The following is a 22,353-nucleotide window of genomic DNA, read 5'->3' as shown; positions in this document are numbered from 1 at the left end:
GTTTGTAAAGTGCTTTGAAATCTTCAGTTAGAAGATACTATGAGAACAGGTTATTTGCTTGTGGTACCATCTGTGATGTCCGAGGCACATTATCTTACATTATAATAAAGTCAGGCCTCTGTCTGTATAAGATGAAGCATCTCTGAAGGATTGTAAACATTAAATGGTACAAATTCAAATCGAATGAAGAGCTCCTTTTTCTAACTAAACAGGCCCCACTCTCTCAAATGGTAGCCCAATGCTAAAGTGGTGTGGTCATCTGCTCCAAATGCCTATCAATTTCCCTGTGAGATTCATTTTAAACTTTGACCCAATGAAAGTAGGATGTAAAAGCCCTCCCTTGGAAGACCTAAAATCATGATGGCTGGACAGCATCAACAGATACTGGTCTCTCATGGGCATCCTATCCTGAAATGTACCAAATTTGGCTTAGAACAGAATATCATGGAGGTGCATAACACATTCGGTGACCTCTATCCTGTCCAAGCAACAGCGTGAGAACTAACCTCTGCCTGTTTACAGGGGAACAGGAAAACGACAAGTAATACAGAAGACAATAAATCAGATTCAATCCAGATAAATCTTGAGAAGAGAGGCAACCCTTACTTTTATCACCAGTGCATTTATAACCTTCTACACCACTCTTATGACACTGGTAATATCATTCACATGTTACTGTAGAAACTATGGAGTACTAGCTGAACAGATCATTGTAAGGAGGGGAAAAAGGATTTACAACAAAATAGCCTATAACCAAGTTGGCAACATCACTGTTGATTGTTCACATTAGACTCCTTCCTGCCTGTTAATGCTCAAACGAACAGGCTCACACTGGAGTCAGAATGACTTCTCATAGAAAAGCTGTAGGATCAGGCCCTAAATAAGGAAGGAGGATTGCCAAGCTGATTACACCTGAAAAGAGTCTATTCAGAGCAGGGCGGGCTCTAGGATTTTTGCTGCCCCAAGCAAAAAAACTTTTCGCCGCCCCCAGCTCCGCTCTTTCCCAACCCCTTCCCCAAATCCCCGGCCCTGCCTCCTCCCCCTGGCGTGCCGCATTCCCCACCCCCCATTGCTTCCTGCGGCTCCCCCCCGCCCTAGCTCACCTCCGCTCCGCCTGCTCCCCTGAATGCTCCACTTCTCCCCTCTCCCTCTCAGGCGAGGGAGAGGCAGTGTGCTCAGGGGAGCAGGCAGAGGTGAGCTGGGGCGGCGGAAGCACATTTCTAGGGGCGGCATGGCCGGCGCCGGAATGCTGCACCTGGAAATGTGCCACCCCAAGCACCTGCTTGTTTTGCTGGTGCCTAGAGCCAGCCCTGATTCAGAGAGTATTTCTATAGCTTTGCGTCCTCCCAGAAACTGCTCACTGGGTCAGCTCAGGCAGTTTGTCAGCAAAGGGCAGCGCAGGGATGCCAGGATATAATACACACCGCATCTTCTGGCAAAGTTCTCTAGCCCAATAGCACACAGTCTCTCTGGCTCACCTCTCTCGGTTGATATTTTGTATACCCGAAACATCTCAAATCTTAATTTGTGGTTTATTCTTTCAAGGCCCATGGAGCCCACCACACACTTGAACAACGATCATTGGCAAATCCTGTTCACGGCCAAGCATTTCTAGTTATTAACCAGGAGATTCCTTAAACCTCAAATACTTCAGAGAGCATGTCTAGTATATGGTTCAAATGTATTCCCCTGGGTTTACCATTAACTGAAATTACCTATCTACCTACCCAGATTTTACCTGGTAAGTGCCAAGGAGGATAAAGCAGCCTCTTCAGCATTTAGCCAGGGCTTTCAGCTCCTTAGTGGAATATTCTGAGGCTACCTGTGGAAAATATCCTGCCACTGGTCAGGACTCCCAAATGCCATTGACTCCCATAGGGTTCCACAGCTGGTAATGTGAAAGGGCTGCCCAGCTTAAAATCATTTCCAGCGTCTCCCTGTCCATTCCTGTGGGATAGATGAAAAGGTTGATTTACACTGCTTTGCTGAACTTAACATAAACAATACAGCTGTGAGGAAACAAGGACTCCTCAATATAAGGCAGGGGTTCTCAAACTGGGCGTCGGGACCCCCCAGGGGGTTGCAAGGTTATTACATGGGGGAGGTCACGAGCTGTCAGTCTCCAAGCCAAACCCTGCTTTGCCTCCAGCATTTATAATGGTGTTAAATATATAAAAAGTGTTCTTAATTTATAAGGGGGGGAGGTCACACACAGAGGCTTCCTACGTGAAAGGAGTCACCAGTACAAAAGTTTGAGAACTACTGATATAAGGCAACTCTACGGTCTCTCATGACAATGAATGATGGCTCTCAGACTGTGGTCTGCACAACATCTCTGGGCAGACCAGGTGGTACTGTCTGGTCACATGATACTAACATTCAAATGTATTAAAAGACATCACACACCAAACACTTCTCTAACGTTGCTGTGGTTGTCCCAGAGATGTCATGCACTTGTGAATGGGAGAGGAAGTCACTCACAGGGCACTGTCCCTCTGTTAAAATGTGTTTCTCATTATGTAAATATCGGGAATCCTTGACCTCTTAGTCATTCCTTCTGTTTCAAGGCCCTTTCAGTCAGGCCAATGAAATAGCAAGGTATAAGAGGGATTTCCAAACTTCTTATTTGGAAGCCCAGTGTGCCTGCTCTTAAATGGGGGAAAGAGTAAATAAAAAACCAGGTTTCTCCCCAGGAGTCCCCAGCGTGTGTTTCAAAATGAAAGAATTGACAGACACAGACTTTGAGAGTCAAACAATGGCTTGTGCAAGTCACAGCCCAACAACTCTAAGATACTAAAATACCAGGGTAAAGTGCTAGTGGCAGAAGGCCCACACCTCTAGAATGCTTTCCCTGCTGAGATACAATTAAAAACAAATCTGTACACTATTGGGCCCACCTCCAGAAAAAAAACATCAATGCCAACTTGATCCTCCCTTGCTCTCTACCTAGTTGACCTTTCCATCCTTACAGTTGCCTTCAATGAAAATCTAACTACCCGGGTATGGGTTTCAGTTGCAGCTGCCGCCTTGTACTGCCACCCAGCCTGGAACACAACTGATCTTGAGCCCTCAGATTTGCCTTTGAGGCTCCTCAGGGAAGTAATGAAGAACATGGGAGAGCTGAGCTGCTGCACTTGACATTTTCATTAAAGGCAAAGAGCAAGGGAGGGTCTCCACTCGGAGAAGGGAAACAAAGGGCAAGGAATGGGAGAAGGATTGAGTCATGGGGCAATTTTACTTGTCCCTGGAAGAGAATTCTGTAAGTGGAGTAGCAAGGTTAGCTGGACGTGAGAAGAGTCCAAAGTGAGTACAAGTTGTTTTGGGGCATGGAATCATGAGTAGTGAAGCTATGAAAGATAACACTTGTTGTATAAGGACTGGACATACCATTCAGGGTGCAGAGAGACAGAAAAATCCCTGAAAAGATTCAGAATCCAGTAAGTCTGGATTAGGCTTAACTGAACTTTTCAGAACCTTTTTGAGGTTTCCGCCTCCTAAGCTACCAGTATCACCGCTGGCTGTAAGGGTCCTTTCAGGCTTTAATTTTACACTGTAACTCTCAGTCCGAAGCAATCTATTAAAAATATGCTTCCAAAGAGTCCATAGCAGGCAAGATGGGAAGACTGATAGGGTAAGAAGCCAGCCAGCCAGCCTGCCTAGTGCCTGCATTCACTCTATAAAGCTGTTTATCAGACTTCTTATTGGTTCTTAACCAGGTCAGGCTCCTTTGGTCTATGAGGCTAGGCCATAAAGAAATTCCATTCTGATCTGGTTCTTAAAGAAGCTCTATTTTAAAGTCACCAGAAAGCACATTAAAAGCCATCCCACTTGACTCCAGCCTTATACATTTCTGTGGAGGAGGCCTCCCTTGCATACATTAAATAGTATTTCAGCACTTACTGAGAATGGGCACACACACATTGCTGCTTCGCTTCTTAAGAGTGATTCAGTAAGACCTAATGTTCTCAGCGTTGTTAATGAAGATGGATCTGGAGAACTATTAGCTCTTAAGTCTTAAGTGCAGAAACACTGGGGTGTTCTCTAAGGTGGTTGTACATGTAAATCTACATTGCCCACAGCCACATTTGTCTTGGGCACATCCTGAACACACTGCATTTGAGACAGCACATAAACGCATGAAGGAAAGAGAAAAAAAACCAACCTTAAATGTTTCTTCTGTGTGAGTTTAAAGCCCCCCACAATGGACCAAATGCATCCCTGGTGTAGCTGCAATGGTTTCAATGAAATTACCCAGGATATTTATTTAGTCTTATTTGTAAATATCATAGTCCTGATCCTTCTCCCTATCCATCCTCAAGGGTGCACAAGGCTGGAATGGCAGCAGCAGCTGCATGGTTTCCTCATGACAGACTCCACATCGGACATCCTCCACATGCTGTGGGGCAGCTTTGCAAGGCAGGATGCCCTGGTGACCCACAAAGAGAGGTAGAGGGGTAGCATAGGGCAAATGATGGGCGTGGGGCGACATTCTGCACTGGCCAAAACCAGAGGGTGTATCTATCCCATTGCTTGACTCTACGTCGGACAGGAAAATTTGATTCTCCCTATCTCCACTGTTAGCTCAGGCTTTGCACTGGGGAAGACCTTCCATCCTATGAGATTTGCCATCTAACCAACTTTTATCTTGAACCTCTGAATTCTCCAAAGGAATTTTATTTTTATATTGTTTAGTGACTGCAGATGCCTGGGCCAGGGTTTTTTAGGCCTATAGGGTTAAATTCTAATATTAGTCACACTGGTGTAAATCAGGAGAAAAGCCATTGGAATCAAAGAAGTTACTCCATACTTGCATACGTGTAAATGAGTGCAGTAATTGCCATATTGGATCAAAGCATTGGTCCATCAAGGCCAGTATCTTTCCTTCAACTGAGGCCTGCAAGTGCTGATCTACCATTATATACTGCTTGGAGTGTCTGTATCTCTTGGAGCTAGAATCTTCTGTGTGCCACTCTGGTACTATGACTGTATAGGCAGTCATGAGCCAGGCTGGGAATCTCTCTCCTCTTGAGGTATATCTAACTAAACCATGCTGTTGTTACCTAACCCCAGATCTGCAGCGCCTCTCTTCCCTTGCTGACACAAAGCCAGTACCTGGTATTTCAAAGGAAGACAAAATCCATCATGCCTACTCCCAGCAAAGCACCATGCCAAATACGCATAACTATGTTCTTGGGAAAAACCATATTTCCTAACCAACTTATGCCTTGAAATATGAGACTGATTCCCTCTTATCTTAGCAAGCAAGTTTCCAAGTATTAAACCTTACCTAGAATGCTATTGAGCAACCACAGCTCCCATAAGCATCAAGATATTCAGTTGCTCCTCATCATCCATCGCAATCAGGCCCATTAAAGCTTTCCATTGTCCAGTCCTCTTTATAACCCAGCTGATGCATTTCACCCCATGGCCCTCTGTGGAAGTGAATTCCAGCCCAAACCCCAGAAAGCCCCACTGTAACCCTTTTTTCTCTGTGGCTTTTCAGTACAACCCTGCTGGTGCAAGGAGTTCCATGCAGGCTATTGTGCAGGATTAGGATCCAAATTTGTGCACAACTAGGGCAGATGTTATGAAAAGAAGGAACTGATTCTTTTCTCCCGAGGACCAACTGTGTCATCTCCATAACTGCCTGGTCTCTACTGGCTTGGGGAACAGATGTTCTGATAGTGCATCCAAACCCATGACTTGTTCTGCATGGCAGCAGCTAATCAGTGGGGCTACGCCAGGCTTTTGGTCTTTGCCATAGTCATGGGGGGAGGAGCCAGCTAGGTTTAGTGGGAAAATTAGAGCCCTCACACCCTCATTAGTTGTGGCACTTGCTGACTCATGCAGCAGGCAAAGCAAACTGATCCTCTGTCATGATCACATGGCCCCATTTAGTCAAGGGAAAGGTTATACTAATTATGAGGCATGACTCTAATAATGAAGGTTAGTGGCCTTTTGGGATCAACATGAACGTGGCCATGGCCATGGTCAGCACTAACCACACACTAATCTGATGCTACCCAGTGGTATGGAGTGGGGGGTGCAGTTAAAGGGGAAGCACATACCTTGAAACAATCCCAGCTGGTGAGGTCCTACATGCAAAAACATAAGACTAACATTCTTGTAGGATTTTCCATTGGATTAACTTGTAGAAATTCACTGGCAGGATCCTGTTTCTTTCCTGCTTGGCCTGAATAACTAACACTTCTCTTTGCACAACTTTTTTTCCTCCCCCTTAAAAAATAAATAAGAAATTGAGCTCTGATGATTCCTACAATGTTACATTCAGAATGACTGGAATATGCCTATGATTAGGTAAGAAAACATCTCCAGCTGATAGTGGAAATTCACACCTAAATTAATTGATAGCTGCTGATTTTATGCAGATCTAGCAACCTTCAGTTGAGTGCAACAGGATATAAATAGAGATGTAGTTAGAACAAGCTAAATATTATTGACCCTACTACATTTGTAGTAAGCATTGAGTATTATGTATAATTGTATCTGATTCACAGGCTGTGAGTGATCTCTCTATCTGGGTGGGAGAAAGCCCTACGAGCATTTGGAAAGCCACCTCCTGTACTAGTCCTCTAACAGGTGGTGTAAAAACCACTTCTGGTTACTGATTAGAGTCTTGCTCAGTAAGAGCAAATCATTGTAACCTGGCAGTGGGGAATAAACTCTCCAGTATCAGGTGACAGAGATTATGGCTCACTTGAAAGTTCTAGGACAGGGTCTTTTTTGGAAAGGCTTAGGCAGCAAAGCCTACCAAAGGCATAGCTAGTAGTCAGGTTAGTAAAGAGCTGATTTACCCACATATATTCCATATTATGTGGCAACATATTTGTTGATTTAAAGGATCTTAGATGCGGTTGTTGCTGTACTGTAAAACTTAGATACTCAGAGCTTCTTTGTGGCAGCAGGAAATCAAACTTAAGTTCTCCCCCCACAGAAGGACAGGATCTTAGCCTTGAACTAAAGAAGAATCTCTATTAGTGGTTAACAGTGTAGGATCTATGACACACAGAAGCACAGTTCTGGTTCCATCCTGCAGAGGGCAGACATGCCTGGGCACACCAGCCACAATAGATAGAATACAGTATAATACAGAGAACCCTCAGGTCCCACTGACATCAAGCAGAGTTGAGGGCACTCGCGTCCAGAGCCTTGCCATTCAGTTGCTGATTTCAATGGGAGTTATGTGCTTAAATACCTTTGAGGAGCTGGGACTCAGATTTTACTAAGATTAGGTCTGAGGTGCCCGGTCTATTGCCATTCACCTGTCTTCCCCCTGGAAATAAAGACATAGTTGTACTTACTCATCACTATACATAACTCCAAATAGAAGGAGAAAAATGAATTAGAGGTTTTGATATAAAGGTAGTATACAGATTAAATGAGGGGAAAATCCTCCGATAGCCTTCAGCCACCAGGGAGCTGGTTGAGGCTAAAATTAAAGTTGTGCTATTAGGACTGATACAATCATAACAGCTCAAAAGTAAAAGGACAAGAACACAGTGACCAACCTCTGTGTACTGAAGTTCACACATTCAAGAAAAGCTGCATTAACCAGGGCAGCTCCAACGATATTTGTCAGTTTTCATGGCACCAGTCACTGCTATGCAAGAGTTTCATTAGCTAGATTCCGCAGGGAGCTCAGTTTTAAAAAATGAATCCCCCCCTGTTTTGCATTGTAATTCTTTATTATCCTGAAGTCCAGCAGCGCTGTGCGTACTCTGCTAGATCCAGATAGGCAATGACCAGCTCCCTACCTGATTCTTAATCTTGTCAGACAGGCAGTGATAAAAGAGGACTCATTATTTGTCACAGTTCCAGCCTTGTATATAGCATCAGCAGGAGTGAATTTGGGAAGACTAGGGTGCTTATCCATTGCAGTCAGCACATACCCCCTACCCTCGCACAGACTAGTCATATGCCCCTGCCTTGATAGACCTTATCTCTCAGCTGGGATCCCTCTTTCCCTCCCACACTCCCCACTTCTTGACTTCCATTTGCTCCTCCCCAGATCTGAGGCTTCCCAGCCCCACCCCCTCCCATCCCTTTTAATTGAGGTGAGGAGAGAACACATCCTAAAAGACAAATTTAAAAATTGTATTAAAGCTAATGTTAAAATTATATAATGCACAGGTTGAGAAAAGAGTGTCTGTACATCTGGGAATAGTGCTTAGATTATCCACAAATACAAAGTTTGTTTTTAAAGCCATAAGATACATACAGTGAATAATTAGCAATAACTAGCCCAACTGGTAAACTGACCAGATAAATCCTAGAGCAGGAGGCAATCCTGGAAAACTGCATTACACCAGCCAACCAGGCCTTAGATGTTCCTTTCAGGCTATTGATGGGAATAATACTATACACTTTCCCCAGAGGATCTCCAAGGGTATGGGAAACACTACTTCATTTTGAAAGCATCCTTGGGAGGGAGATACTGTTATGTCCCTTTTACAGATGGGTAAACTGAGGCAAAGAAAGGTGAAATGACCTATCCAAGATTGCACAGCAAGTAAGTAACCAAGCTTGTTACAGAATCAGGAGACAAAATGGGTAGGCTCTGCCCATGCAATGAGCTCTATATGGATGAACCACGGCAGCCATGAAGAGCTAAGTTAACATGCAAGGGGCTTCCACACCTGCACAGAGGGTGTAGAATGCCATCATATTGCTCATGGTGCAATCAGGACCTTAACCCTTAATATTATTCTCTAACCTTGTCATAGCTTCTTCCAGCTAACTGGAAACTGCATTTTTCAGGTGTCAGCAGTGTAAGTGAGGGAAGCCTTTAGGGGATCTGTTACTAATGCACATACTTTAGTAAAAATAAATCTGAAATTATTTTCATGAATTTTCAAGTTTTACTTAGGTATAAAAGGGAATGGCAATTGAAGGCAGAACTTTGCCCTCCGATTTTAATAAAAGTCACTGCTGATTTTCCCTTCCTATAATGTAACTCAACAATAATAAAAGTCACAGCTGCTTTTCAGTTTTGAATGTTTCATGCCAACCACTGGGAAGTAATAAATGTAAAAAGGTAATTTCAAGTGAACTGTTAATGATATGAGCTGTCAGTTACGGAAGGAATGCTATTCAGGGCCATGTCCATATGTGAGCAGAGTAACTGGTGCTGGAAAAGGGCAGCAGCAGCCTTGCAAAAGGGGCTTGCCAGTAACTGGATACACTCATGCCAAACTACACTCCCCAAAATGCTAAAAACACTCGCTCTCTCCTTGTCCAATAGGAGACTTGAATAGCAAGGAGCTCCAAAGTCCATTCCCCAAAATATTCATCCAGGAGCCAGGAACTGGGTCTACTGCAACCACCTTTGTACAGCTTTCCAACATATGGCTGGGCTAAAGAAGAACCTCTAGGATCCTCATTCTACCGCCAAAGCCCATTCTGAAAAGTTGTCACAAGACCAGCAGTGGTTTAAGGCAGGATCTTTTGGGCACCAGCTCCAGGGCCCAAGTATGGTGAGAGCCCCCAGATCAGTGCTCAGGAACCTGGCGCTCACTGCCTCTGTGGGGCATGGATTGATCAGTGGTTGATTTCCTCCACAGCACAAGGTCCTAAGGAAAAAAAGTGCAGCACAAAGATCTGGTGGTGAACCACAGCTGGCCACCTTCTCCTGCATGTGTGGGATAACACAGAAGCGAGGCCTTTGGGTTTTAATCCTCACCCTGAGAATTGCAGTTGCAAGAGTGGTTCATTTCTCTGGACTGATTTGGGCTGCAATGGGTTTTCTAGCTATTGGTTGTAACTACATCTCCTGTTTTCCATTGATGTACAGTACTGGGCATCCTTTATCATTGTTATTATTTACTCTTATTATTATTTGTTTGTATTGTGATAACACCTCGGAGCCCCAGACATGGGCCTGCCCCATTATTGTAGGTGCCATACAAACACAGAACCAAAAGACAGACCCCGTGGGGACTGTGACTTCTAAATCCCAAGAGCCAGGCCAAAAGGCAGTAATTTAGTTTGTGTGTATTCTGCTTGATTTTTCCATTGTTGTGATGAGGCAGATTAAGGGCTTAGAAAGTTCAGTAAGAAACAACAATCCATAGAAGCCCCTGGCCTTTTAATTACCACATTTTTCTTGGCACTTTCCACCATTCACTGAACAGAATAGGAGCGAGTCTTATCACTGCGGGTCAAGTGCTCACCTGGGCACTCATGGCACAGAAACAGAAGATGCTAACAATGGGCCAAGCTTTCACCCTATGCTGATTTAATTGGCTGTGCAAATCCAGCATTGTGTGTGTGCAAAGAGGCATGTCAAATGTTCGACCCCCGCTAATAATAACAGAGCTTTTAAAACATGTACCAAATTAATTCAAGGAGCTAGCAGGTGAAATGCATTGCCGTACAGCGAGACACAGCCTGGGACCATCCCTCCTGAGCTTGGAAAGGCTGGACATGCAGGGGAGACATGGAGCGGAGCACTAGACTGACCTCCACTAGCCACGGAAGGAGCAACTTTGATTGTCTCTGGAAGGAGCCAGTTATAACCTTTTTTGACCAAAGGGATGAGGCTGCTGAGTAAGGCCTATAAGAAGTGAAAAGAACAAATTGTGGATGCTCCAGATCCAACAGGGATTCAGAGCTTTCCCTTGAGGAGAAAAACGTCCTGTTACCAAAGTGCCACATTGGCATGGCACTTTAATGTTAAAAGAAGAAAACCTGAGAAAAAGTGGGAGGAAACTGACCTCCTGAGTGTGGTTCTGCTCTGAAAAGTGACAGTAACAGTGGCTGGGTAGGCACCAGCTTGATTTCATCGCAGTCATTTCACATCAAGTTTGCTCAGTTGATGAGTAATAAAGATGTTTTCATAACTGCTAATGTTGCAGTCTCATTCTGTGATCCAAGAGGCAAGCTGGTTTCTCTCTGGCTCCTATATCATCACCAATAATCATCCAATAAATAAATCTTCAATTCAAATGTATTTAATAATTCTGTTGATGAGGCATGAGCTGGAATAGAATCCACCTCTCCTTGCCCTGGCTGTACAGGGCAAGAAAGAATAAAAATCAGTAAAGATTTGTTTTTGTCAGTAAAGTCAGAAGAAATTATCCTGGATGTAAAGAGGGAGCAGATCTCCTGGGTACAATGGTGTCCTCCTTTCTCTCACACACATACACACACCTATTACCATTGTATTCATAGAATCATAGAATCATAGAATATCAGGGTTGGAATGGACCCCAGAAGGTCATCTAGTTCAACCCCCTGCTCGAAGCAGGACCAATTCCCAGTTAAATCATCCCAGCCAGGGTTTTGTCAAGCCTGACCTTAAAAACCTCTAAGGAAGGAGATTCTACCACCTCCCTAGGTAACGCATTCCAGTGTTTCACCACCCTCCTAGTGAAAAATTTTTTCCTAATATCCAATCTAAACCTCCCCCCCTGCAACTTGAGACCATTACTCCTCGTTCTGTCATCTGCTACCATTGAGAACAGTCTAGAGCCATCCTCTTTGGAACCCCCTTTCAGGTAGTTGAAAGCAGCTATCAAATCCCCCCTCATTCTTCTCTTCTGCAGGCTAAACAATCCCAGCTCCCTCAGCCTCTCCTCATAAGTCATGTGTTCCAGACCCCTAATCATTTTTGTTGCCCTTCGCTGGACTCTCTCCAATTTATCCACATCCTTCTTGTAGTGTGGGGCCCAAAACTGGACACAGTACTCCAGATGAGGCCTCACCAATGTCGAATTCTGCCCTTTGCTTTGCTAAACAGAAAATATAGTTAGTTACCTTGAAATTTAAATTAATTGTTGTAACAATCCCTAGAAGATGCAATTACCAACTAGCTTCTCTTCTTTTCAGTTTCCATCTAGAAGCTGAAATGGACTGAGACCATCAGACTGTTTCCTGGAAGCCGCCTGTCAGCCATCAGATGGTAATGACTTTCAGACAAACTAACCAAAGGTGGATTTGAATTTGTGATTTGGAGGTCAAGTCCTCCCCATTGTATCCTATTAAAAAGAGCCCTGCGGTCATCCAGTGCAAGGATAATTTATATCACTCTTTAACCTTATTTTTGGTGATTGTTATCCCTGTTCTGTTCCACTATATCTCAGTTTCCCCTCCACATGCTCTTCATTCTTTCACCTGTCAAGGTCTTGATGGGGCTTCTCTTGGAGCCAGTCACCACTATCCTTTAATCAGACAGAGGGGTCACCGTTGAGCAGTGTAAAGAAATTCAATTCCCCCAGGACTGAGTGTGCTGCTTTCTGGGTAAAATTTGCATTGTTTTCCATTTCTAATGTGTGTATTTTATTAATCACATTTTAATTAATTGGAGTAAGAAGATCTTTTTTAAAACAACTCATCTAACACTATTTTTCCCACAAAGTGCTCCCTTCATTGTGTAATGTAGAAGACTAAAATAAACTATCTCTGAAGGTTGACTGGGATTAAGCTACTTCACATGGGACGCTACCATTCCCCCTGAATTCTAATGATCTCTTTTAAATGTGCCCATTTTTGTAGCATGCACAAGATAGATGATGATGGTGTTCCTGTTCTTGGCTCGAACAATATATGTCATTAAACAATTTGAGATGTCATTAAACAATTTTTAAAAAATGAGGCCAGGGTTAAATAATATCAATGAAGGGTCTGATTCTGAGTTCCTTATTTGAGCTATCAAGTGTCTACTCACACAAGTAGTTCCATTAATTACTTTTGGGAATAACAGCTTATCAATGTGAGTAAGAGGTGCGCAAACTGGCCCACAATAAAGTGAAATAGGATAAAAGGCAAAGGCAAAAACACCAAGAAAAGCAACATCCTGGGCCAGATTCTGAAAGCCTTTCTTATGCTGTGTATCACTGCACTTCGTTGATGTCAACAGGACCGCTTGGGAGTAAGGTGCTATCCATCAGGAGTAAGGGTATCAGGCTGTAGGCTAGGGCTAACAACACCAGGCCAAACAACACAAATCAAGTCAGTGGTGACTAGCTGTAGACTTTAGTAGCAAAAAGTGAGGACTGAAAAACAGGTCATGTTTTATTAATTGGGACTAACAAAACATATGCCAGTCACCACACAGCTAAGTTGGGTTCTGTGTAACTCGAAAGCTTGTCTCTCTCACCAACAGAAGTTGGTCCAGTAAAAGATATTACCTCACCGATCTCTGATCTCTATTATCCTGGGACCAATACAGCTACAACAACACTGCAAACAGGCATCACACCGATCACTCTTGTGTTGTGCTCTAGCTTTCCCCCATGCTTCATCTTCTTAAGGCTGCAAACTCTTCTGTGCAGAGATGATCTCTATTATTTGTACAGTGCTACCACAAGGGGGCTCCCATCATGCCTGAGTTACTGCGGCAAGCGAAATAAAAATAGCGATGCACTTTTTTTAGGAAAAGCCATAAGGAGAAATTATTATGGATTATTTTTTTAAAACGGGCATCTTTCTGCTTTTGTCTTTCACTGTGCATTAAATATTGACAATTGAGCAGATTGATGCAAAGGAAGAGTCTAATTTAGGAGGCCCTCAATTGAAATATTACAGTAGACTGGATAGATTGTCTCTAACAAACCCAGAAGCTCCTGATATTGCATTTTGTATGCCTAATGAGGAGGCATTTTGAACAATCTATAATTGTCCTCTAAATGAAGTACTGTAGACTTTTGCTCATATTTTAGCAACTATGTCTCTTCTGGAATCTGCACTAAAGCAGGCTGTTGCAATACATACTTTGGTCACAAACCACATGAGCCATCTGGCTCTTGATATTTGGGTGACTTTTTATGGTAAATAAGAGGTCAAGTTTTCATACTTTCTCCTAGGAAAGGATCACTGCAACTGAAGCCCTTAACATCATCTTTCATGGCACAGAAAGAAACTTAGCATCATTATTCTTTCCTTGGGTCCCTGGAGCTGCTACCAACGCATACTAAAAGCATATTACTTCTTCTTCTGTACCAGCTCAGCTGTACTGATTAGTTTATTTGTAGGGGAGGGAAGAACCCAGGCTCCATCCCTTCCCCCCACCCTCTGTCTATGTAGGGGTGAAGGTGGTAGTGGCTTTGTTAATTCCATTCGCCTCCACTTACTGCCCCCCTCCGCCCCATACACACATGCCCATGCACACTGGGGAAGCTTCCCAGAAGAGTAAGCTGCCTCCTTACATTCCGCTGTGTCCCTGCAGTCAGAACCACGAAGTACAGGTCACAATTTTGCCCTTAATAACTAGCAATGAGCGAATCTCACACATTTCAGTGTGAGGTTTGATTTTAATTTGATACACACCAGCTTGCCCATCCTGCAAATTATGGCCATTTAGATCGTATCTATAATGGTTGGTCCTGGGGCCGCTTTTGTTCATTAATGATCTGGAGGATGGCGTGGATTGCACCCTCAGCAAGTTTACAGATGACACTAAATGGGGGGAGAGGTAGATACACTGGAGGGGAGGGCTAGGATACAGAGGGACCTAGACAAATTAGAGGATTGGGCCAAAAGAAATCTGATGAGGTTCAACAAGGACAAGTGCAGAGTCCTGCACTTAGGACGGAAGAATCCCCTATACTGCTACAGACCAGGGACCGAGTGGCTAGGCAGCAGTTCTGCAGAAAAGGACCTAGGGGTTACAGTGGACAAGAAGCAGAATATGAGTCAACAGTGTGCCCTTGTTGCCAAGAAGGCCAATGGCATTTTGTGCTGTATAAGTAGGAGCATTGCCAGCAGATCGAGGGACGTGATCATTCTCCTCTATTCGGCATTGGTGAGGCCTCATCTAGAGTACTGTGTCCAGTTTTGGGTCCCACACTACAAGAAGGATGTGGAAAAATTGGAAAGAGTCCAGCAGAGGGCATCAAAAATGATTAGGGGACTGGAGCACATGACTTATGAGGAGAGGCTGAGGGAACTGGGATTATTTAGTCTGCAGAAGAGAAGCATGAGGGGGAATTTGATAGCTGCTTTTAACTACTTGAAAGGGGGTTCCAAAGAGGATGGATCTAGACTGTTCTCAGTGATACCAGATGACAGAACAAGGAGTAATGGTCTCAAATTGCAGTGGGGGAGGTTTAGGTTGGATATTAGGAAAAACTTTTTCAATAGGAGGGTGGTGAAGCACTGGAATGGGTTACCTAAGGAGGTAGTGGAATCTCCTTCCTCAGAGGTTTTTAAGGTCAGGCTTGACAAAGCCCTGGCTGGGATGATTTAGTTGGGGATTGGTCCTGCTTTGAGCAGGGGGGTTGGACTAGATGACCTCCTGAGGTCCCTTCCAACCCTGATATTCTATGATTCTATGATCTATCTAATCTATATATCTATCTATAAACAAAGATGGCTCCTGAGCGTCAGAATCACTGGCTAATGTTCATCGTAGGATCACATCAGCTAAGAGGCATTCTGCATGTCTCAGCCCCATGCTAAAGACATGTAAAGTCTATCTTGATCAGTTCACACAAAAAAACAACACCCACGGAGATGCAGGGTAAGGCCTGTTTAACATACTTTGTTCATAGAAAGATTTAGAAAAGCCTAACAGCTGTAATACTTTTTAGATCATGGACTGCAACAGAAGTATCCTTTCAATACAATATATTAAGCTTCGTAATACAGCTATCTTGTATTTATAATCTATCTGATTAACTGTCTTGTGTGCTTTTTTGCCAGAAATGTGCACTGTACAATGTTAATTAATTTCAGAGGATCACATACAGCTGCTGGTTTTTTCCTAGTGACAGTTCCTTGCCACATCACACCTATAACAGTATGAAAAATTACTGGGTTATCTTTTCTTCCAAATACAAAAGAAAAGCCTTCAGAAATTCAGAGGGTTGTGTCACTGTGCCGTCTCATTTTACCTTTTCTCATCTCTTGGTTATTTTAGAATGTGAGCTTTTACCTGGGGGGCAAGAAGCAAACAGAATCTTAACTTTCTAGCTAAAGTGGCAAAAAACTACACTGAAGCCACTTGCTTGACCCTGTGAGATGCTAAGCACCTGCAGTTCTGTTACTTCACTGCATTGTTCCAGAGTTATGGGCACTGAACACTTTGCAGAAATCACTCAGTGCCTTTCAGTATTGAGCATTTAATTTGCAAGGTTTTAAAGAATAGTCTTCCCTGAAAAAATGCTTTGTTTTCTTCCAATGCTCATGATTCATTTGCTTTTCACAATCTGATCTTTTTCAACAGGATCATTCCATTAACTTAAGATAGCACTGCTCAGATTAATGAAAGTTAAACACCTTTCTCCTTTTGCTACAGCATCAGGATCATCTCTGTTTTTGCAGCCGTCAGATAAACTTACATACAAGTTAGTTTTATCATTTATTTTTTTAGAAAGATTATGGTAAGATGCTATGTACCGTAGTTAATGTCCTGTATGGAACATTCCTGAATTGACAGGGCACTGCCTAGATCAGCTAATAGTACTGTTCCATTTCTAACCACTCATATTTTAGGCAGTACTGTGCTATACCATGGATACAGAAGGTACCGCGATTAGGCCAAGCCAAAAGGCTGGTTTCAAGCATCCTTGACTAAAGGAAGGTCTTACAGTTAAGGCAATGGACTGGGACTCAAGAGATCTATATAGCTCCTGACGCTGACACAGACTCCCTGTGGTCACCTAATCTTTCTGTGCCTCAGCTCCCCATCTGTAAAATGGGGATAATGACACTTCTTTACTCAGTAGGGGGTGGTATGAGGATAAATCCATTAACACTCATGCTTAGATATTATGGTGATGAGGGCTATATGAGGTCCTAGATAGAGCTGCAGCCTGGTCTGGATCAGAAATTTGTGTCAACTCAGCAGCTTACGTGACTCTCACCCTCTTGGTTCACTGTCCATTATGGAATGGAATAATTTTCTTTTCTTTTTGGTCCCCTTGTTCTCACCCTGTTTGAAGTCATTGATGTATTTTACTTTACTACATTAAACTGTTTGCCAGGAGTAAGTTCCAGAGCCAGATCACGGGCTGTGTTGAGAGGCTACGTTGGAGTGGAGCCTACCCTCAGTACACCCAGAAGATACAGCAGTAGAGTAGCAGGCCAACCTAGCAGCTTCCTGACAGCGAGGCAGGGGATCCAGACAGCTTGCTCAGTGACACACCATGGCGCCAATGGAACAGTCTAATTGCTTGGATGCATGTCCTGGCCCCAGCCTTCCTCTGCACCATTCTTTCTGGAGCAGTAGTAAAGTACACCCAGCCTCTCCCTCCCCCTTCCCAGCCAGCACCGCCAGCAACCCTTAGCCATCCTGCCTGTGTGACCACAATGGCTAATGGATCCCCAGTGTGCTCAGAAACTGATACAATCTCCCCTATGTCCTTGCACCAGTGAGACAGGACATTGCCTTAAAGAAGGGGAGCCATTGTTTAGGGTCCTCTTGGTCTCACTGCAGAACATACAGAGCTGACTATGGCTGCTGTGGTATCACAGAGGACAAAGATAACCTGTTAGGTATTAGGCCCTAAACGACTTAGGAGCTTATAGGTCAAACATGGTCCTTTCTGGATCTGTGGTACCAGATGTGACAGACCTCCTCCTTACCAGACTGTGGTGTCTAAGAGCTGCTAGTTCTGGGATTCATGAGGTCAGCATAAAACTTATTCTTCTAAAGAAATGTACTAATGACTTAAGAGAGAGATGATCAGTTCCATTAAAGTGCCTTTCCCAGCTGTAATTTAGACTCATTTCTCCAGCCAGCAGCTGCTCTGTTTAAAATGTGGATTTTTAAAGAGATTGCTTTAGGAAGGCAAAGGGCAGCAGCTAATAGGTCTATTACCAGGTTGAATTTAATGTGTATCGTAAATGTATATAATGCTAAAGGAAATATCCAAGCTACAATAGTGTGTTATCTTAGTTAAGGTGGGTTGACGGCCCCCAGCCACTCTGCAGAAGAGAGGGTTAAAGAAACCTCTATTGTAATAGCAAGATTTTTAGGCTGTATATTGCTTTCAGGACCATAAAGAAAAGTGCTGCCTCCTGTAATGAAAACAAAGTTTTGTTAAAACTTCACTCTCAAAGTTTTGAGGTAAAAGGGTTGGTTCTTACAGTGCCACAGTGTCAAATGTTATCAGCTCTTTCCTGCATATGGCTGACTTGTGGCTGTCAGGATGGTATTGCCCATGAAAACTGAATATAAAAATATCTGATCATGTCAGTATATATTTTATTTAAATGCATATGCACAAGGGGGCTGAGTTAAAGTTGCACAGATAACTTTCATTCTAGCATTTCCAAACTTTGTGTCTGATTCTGCAACCTTACCATTCTTTTAATGTAGCTTTTTGTCTAACTAAAAGAATAACTTTATTTACATGAATATGCATGTGGGTGTGTGGAGGGGGCGATTCTTGGGTAGATGTGTATGCATATATCTTCTTTCTGCTAAAATAAACGAAACAGCATAACATTTCTCAGTTCATAGACTTTAAATGGGATAGACCTGCTTATGTCTCTCTAAAAGCACCCAGCACTAGGTGAATGATTTCCAGATATTTGTAGTTAAAAATAGATTAATGATTTTCCATTGGAAATTGAATTAAAAAATAAAGGATTCCAAAATATTTTCTTTACAAAAATAAATTGAGAGGAGAACATGTGCAAATCAAGCTGCTCTTGTTCAGAAATGATCCCAGGAACAGATGCAATGGCTTTGCACTGCACTGTCAGAGGATTCTGGACACAAACGAAGCATAAACAGACAGAAGGGTCAGCCTCATACAATGGGAATCCTTCAGTGGCATTGAGTCAGTGTTGAGGCTTCTATGTCAACTCTCCTCCTTGTTGCCTCTCCCTGCTACCAATGCAGTTGGCATGGCTGGAAGAAAGGGGGCACAGGGCAGCAGCTCTTTGGAGCCATCAACATCTTCCATAAATTAGAGCAGCCCAAAGGGGACCAGCCTGCATTCAACAGCTCCAAGATCAGGAGAATGCAAATGGTGAACATTATGTCACTTTCCAACACTCTCTCTTGCACCACACACCCCTCCTACCTACCTGTGCTGTGTGCAGTTTGTCTGGGCAGCCCATAATCTGGGCTGTAAACCTATGATCTGGAATGGCCCCTTACCTTCAACAGTCAAAATGGTCAGATAGTGCCACTAAGACACCTTATGCTTAATGATGCTGACTCACTCAAGTGTATCTTCCTTTCCAAAGTTCTCTCTCATGCTGGTGTGCAGGAAGACCAACCCTCTGTATGGATGCCATGGCCCAGCTACTCAGAAATAAACACTCAGCTTTCTGTGTCATGACTTTGCTAGATATATTTAGTTGTACCCAAAGATTTGCAAGAAATTCCATGAATGTGCAAAATTGGTTGAGAGTTACACACAATAGCTTATGACAGCTATATTCTCCCTTGAAATGTGCTTCCACGATGTAAAGTTCACTTTGACTTTATCTAGTGGTTAGTTACTAAAAATGACTGTATGGTGTGTTGAAGCTCCCCTATTAACTAGAGTCAGTTAGCATTAAAGCTGTAGTCTAGCAGGTACAAAGCCAACATAATGGTGACTTTTTTTTTAATGTTCTTTCTAACTGCTACCATTACCCCAGCCCAATGGATTAATTAATAAAGCCAAAATATACTACTTGGATCTAGAACCAGTTCGATGACAGTTCTCAGAAAAACCAGAGGAACACAGAGGAGACCAGTTGGATGATGGAAGGGAAGCCATTGCTATTTTACTAATCTTTTAGTTTATATTGAATCATGATGTCATTCTTCGGCTGTAACATTCCGAAGCCATATCTTCCCTTGTCATACCCTGGGATTCTTGCTTCAGGATCTTTCAGTTCCAAGTCAAAATTGGTTAACAAGATGAAAACAAACCTAAAATGATAAAATGACCAGGTCAGTAAAGTATATGATATTGACAATCTACTAGTTTCTCTATGCTTAGAAGGCAAATATAGAGGGAACTGGTAGTTCTGACTGTAGTTAAGGTTGCCTGATACTTCCTATTATTAACACCCAGTTTTCAGTTGCTTACGACTTTGCCAATCGTTACCCATTCAGATTGGACTTTTCCATGCCAGGTGCCTGCCACCAGCTGAATTATTTTGGAAAATTTCAGAAAAAAATGGTTTAGCCATTTCCAAGAATGACATGAGGGAAAAATACATTGTACAAAGTGAGGGAGTGCTATTGACAAAATACTGTGTGATCATATCATTAAAGATTGTATCCTAATGCATGCATCCTAATGGGGCATCCTAATGGGGCCCAATGCAGGTTGCATCCGAAAACTTAATTCTGGACTTTCCTAAGTTTTGCATCCTTAATATAACTTTGACTTTACAACCTTCATGTTCTTTTGATGTAGTTTTGTGTATGCAGTATATGTATGAAGTTACAGTAGACTGAAAGGCCTGGGAGCATTTCCTCTCTACCACCACAGTATATACTATGCAGCATAAATAACTAATTCACAAATCATTTGGAGATTTTGTGATCTATGGTGTTAAAAAAATACTTATTTAAAAAATAAATAAATATGGTTTTCCAGAAGAGTTTATATGGGTTACTGAAGAGTAGATACAGAATTTACAAATGGTCTCAACCTGTATTTATACAAAGTAGATGCCGGAGGCATTAGATAAATATTATTTGTTTTGCTATTTTTTTTTAAAACGGAAGTCCAAGTTTTATAGAACAAGAGGGTTCTTATCCTGGATATTAAAATGACAAATGGCCAGAATAACTAAGTTTCATAGACTCTCTGTATTTACTTACTGTTTGATGCTATTGACTGCATGGAACTTCCCAATACATGTGTTAATTCCTGCTCCCCACGGCATGTTGTAATACTTGAGCCTTTCCCCTCCTTTATAGAAATCCCTTTTCTCTGTTTTGTCTGCATTGAGGAATCTGTCGTATTTAAATTTCTGAAAAATAAGAACGCATTTCTCTCACCCAGTTATTCTCTGTCCCACGGGAGCAGATGGCTATCTCTGAACACAGAGACAATCACTTGCTGTATATTTGTATTCTGGTATCACCTGAAATGCTGTTGTAGAGAGAACATTAGAGGCTTTCTATACACTGATTGGAAGACATTCTAAGAAGTAGGGGAGCCTATGATGAAACATCTGTAAGGGATGGTCTAGATAATACTTAATCCTGCCATGAGTGCAGGGGACTGGACTAGATGACCTCTTGAGGTCCCTTCCAGTCCTTTGATTCCATGCTTTCCAAGTGAAGACTGGAGAATATAGGTCAAAAGAGCAGTGTGCTGGGGAAAACACGGATATGGACTTCCCTATCTAGGGAGACCTAACTAGATTTTAGGGACATGAGAAGACACTACTTTTCCAAGGAACTCTGGTATGGACTGGGAGAGAGAGAGCAGAGCAAAGCACACAAGCATGGGTTCTGAGATGGGAGATTACCTCAACCTCTGACCTTCAAAAAGTGTGTTCTCTGCCCTGCAGTAGTGCAGTATGCAGCCATTGGGTATTTATGAGCATAGGAAGAAATGGTTTTCTTCATTTTTAAATCTATTTTCTCTCTTAAATAAGTTATACATTCTTTATCTTCAACTGTAACTTGGATGTGATTGTTAATGTGAAAAAGAATCATTGCTGACTGTCTAGGGAGCTGGGGGAGCCTCTACCTTCCGAATGTGAGTCCGCCAATCCTGCAGTGCCAAACTCCACTGGGGATGGCACAAAATGAGGCTTGGAAAGGGCCTGAGTTTCTCTCCCTAAAGCGACAAGGTATAAAGGCTCATGCTGGCATATGTGGAGACCCTGAGCCACAGATGTATGATGATCCACCATAACAGACACAATCAAGAGTTTCTTCCATACTGGCAAACAGCTTTGAAATGGAGAGTCTTCAATGATCTCATCCAGCTGGAAACAAACCCAATCATTCCCCGATGCTCACCTTTGAAATCATGCAAACATCTGTCCTGCTTTAACCCTTGCCATGCTGCGTATTTTCAGCTCGGTGACTCATATGCTGAATCCTTTAGTCATGCAAGGTAATGCAAACACTTAGTTCACTGGTCTATCATTCCCGCTCGGAATTCTGCTTTTTCACCTATTCTAATATAATGGTTAAAGGGCCTATAATCAACTAGCAGGAAAATCCACCATTGCGGCTGGTCTTTCTCACCTATTAGGGCACCAGCTGACTGTCCTAGCATTGCTTATGTGGACCAAAACTTATTTCTTTAAAACGGAGTTTCCCCTGAATAAAGGCTGTGGGAATTGGCCCTGACTAACAAATACACTGAAGGGTAGAGGAGTACGGAATAGCCTGAGTATGTTAAATTTGTGCACTTGTGTTGACAAATTCTGAAAATCATTAGGAGAGGCAGTTTGGTCCAGTGTCAATGGCACCAA

At 42.9% G+C, this 22,353-nt stretch overlaps 1 protein-coding gene across 4 annotated transcripts in view; it reads right to left on the bottom strand.

Moving 5' to 3' along the window:
* Nucleotides 1-18,149: 18,149 nt before the first annotated feature.
* Nucleotides 18,150-22,353, bottom strand: part of PTGIS (prostaglandin I2 synthase) — a 56,204-nt gene continuing 52,000 nt past the window's right edge. For all 4 annotated transcript variants that reach the window (XM_084645897.1, XM_084645898.1, XM_084645896.1 and 1 more), the window contains 2 exons: nucleotides 20,738-20,889; nucleotides 18,150-19,834 (listed from right to left, as the gene is read on the bottom strand). In XM_084645897.1, the coding sequence (XP_084502023.1) occupies nucleotides 19,690-19,834; nucleotides 20,738-20,889 (297 nt within the window). In that variant the 3' untranslated portion in view covers nucleotides 18,150-19,689. The remainder of the gene's footprint in view (nucleotides 19,835-20,737; nucleotides 20,890-22,353) is intronic.

This window comes from Lepidochelys olivacea (genome assembly GCF_965140295.1).
Source record: "Lepidochelys olivacea isolate rLepOli2 genome assembly, chromosome: 13".
NCBI classification, from domain to species: Eukaryota; Metazoa; Chordata; order Testudines; family Cheloniidae; genus Lepidochelys; species Lepidochelys olivacea.
Note: the sequence above shows the minus strand (reverse complement) of the source record. Positions and strands in the feature narration are given on the sequence as shown.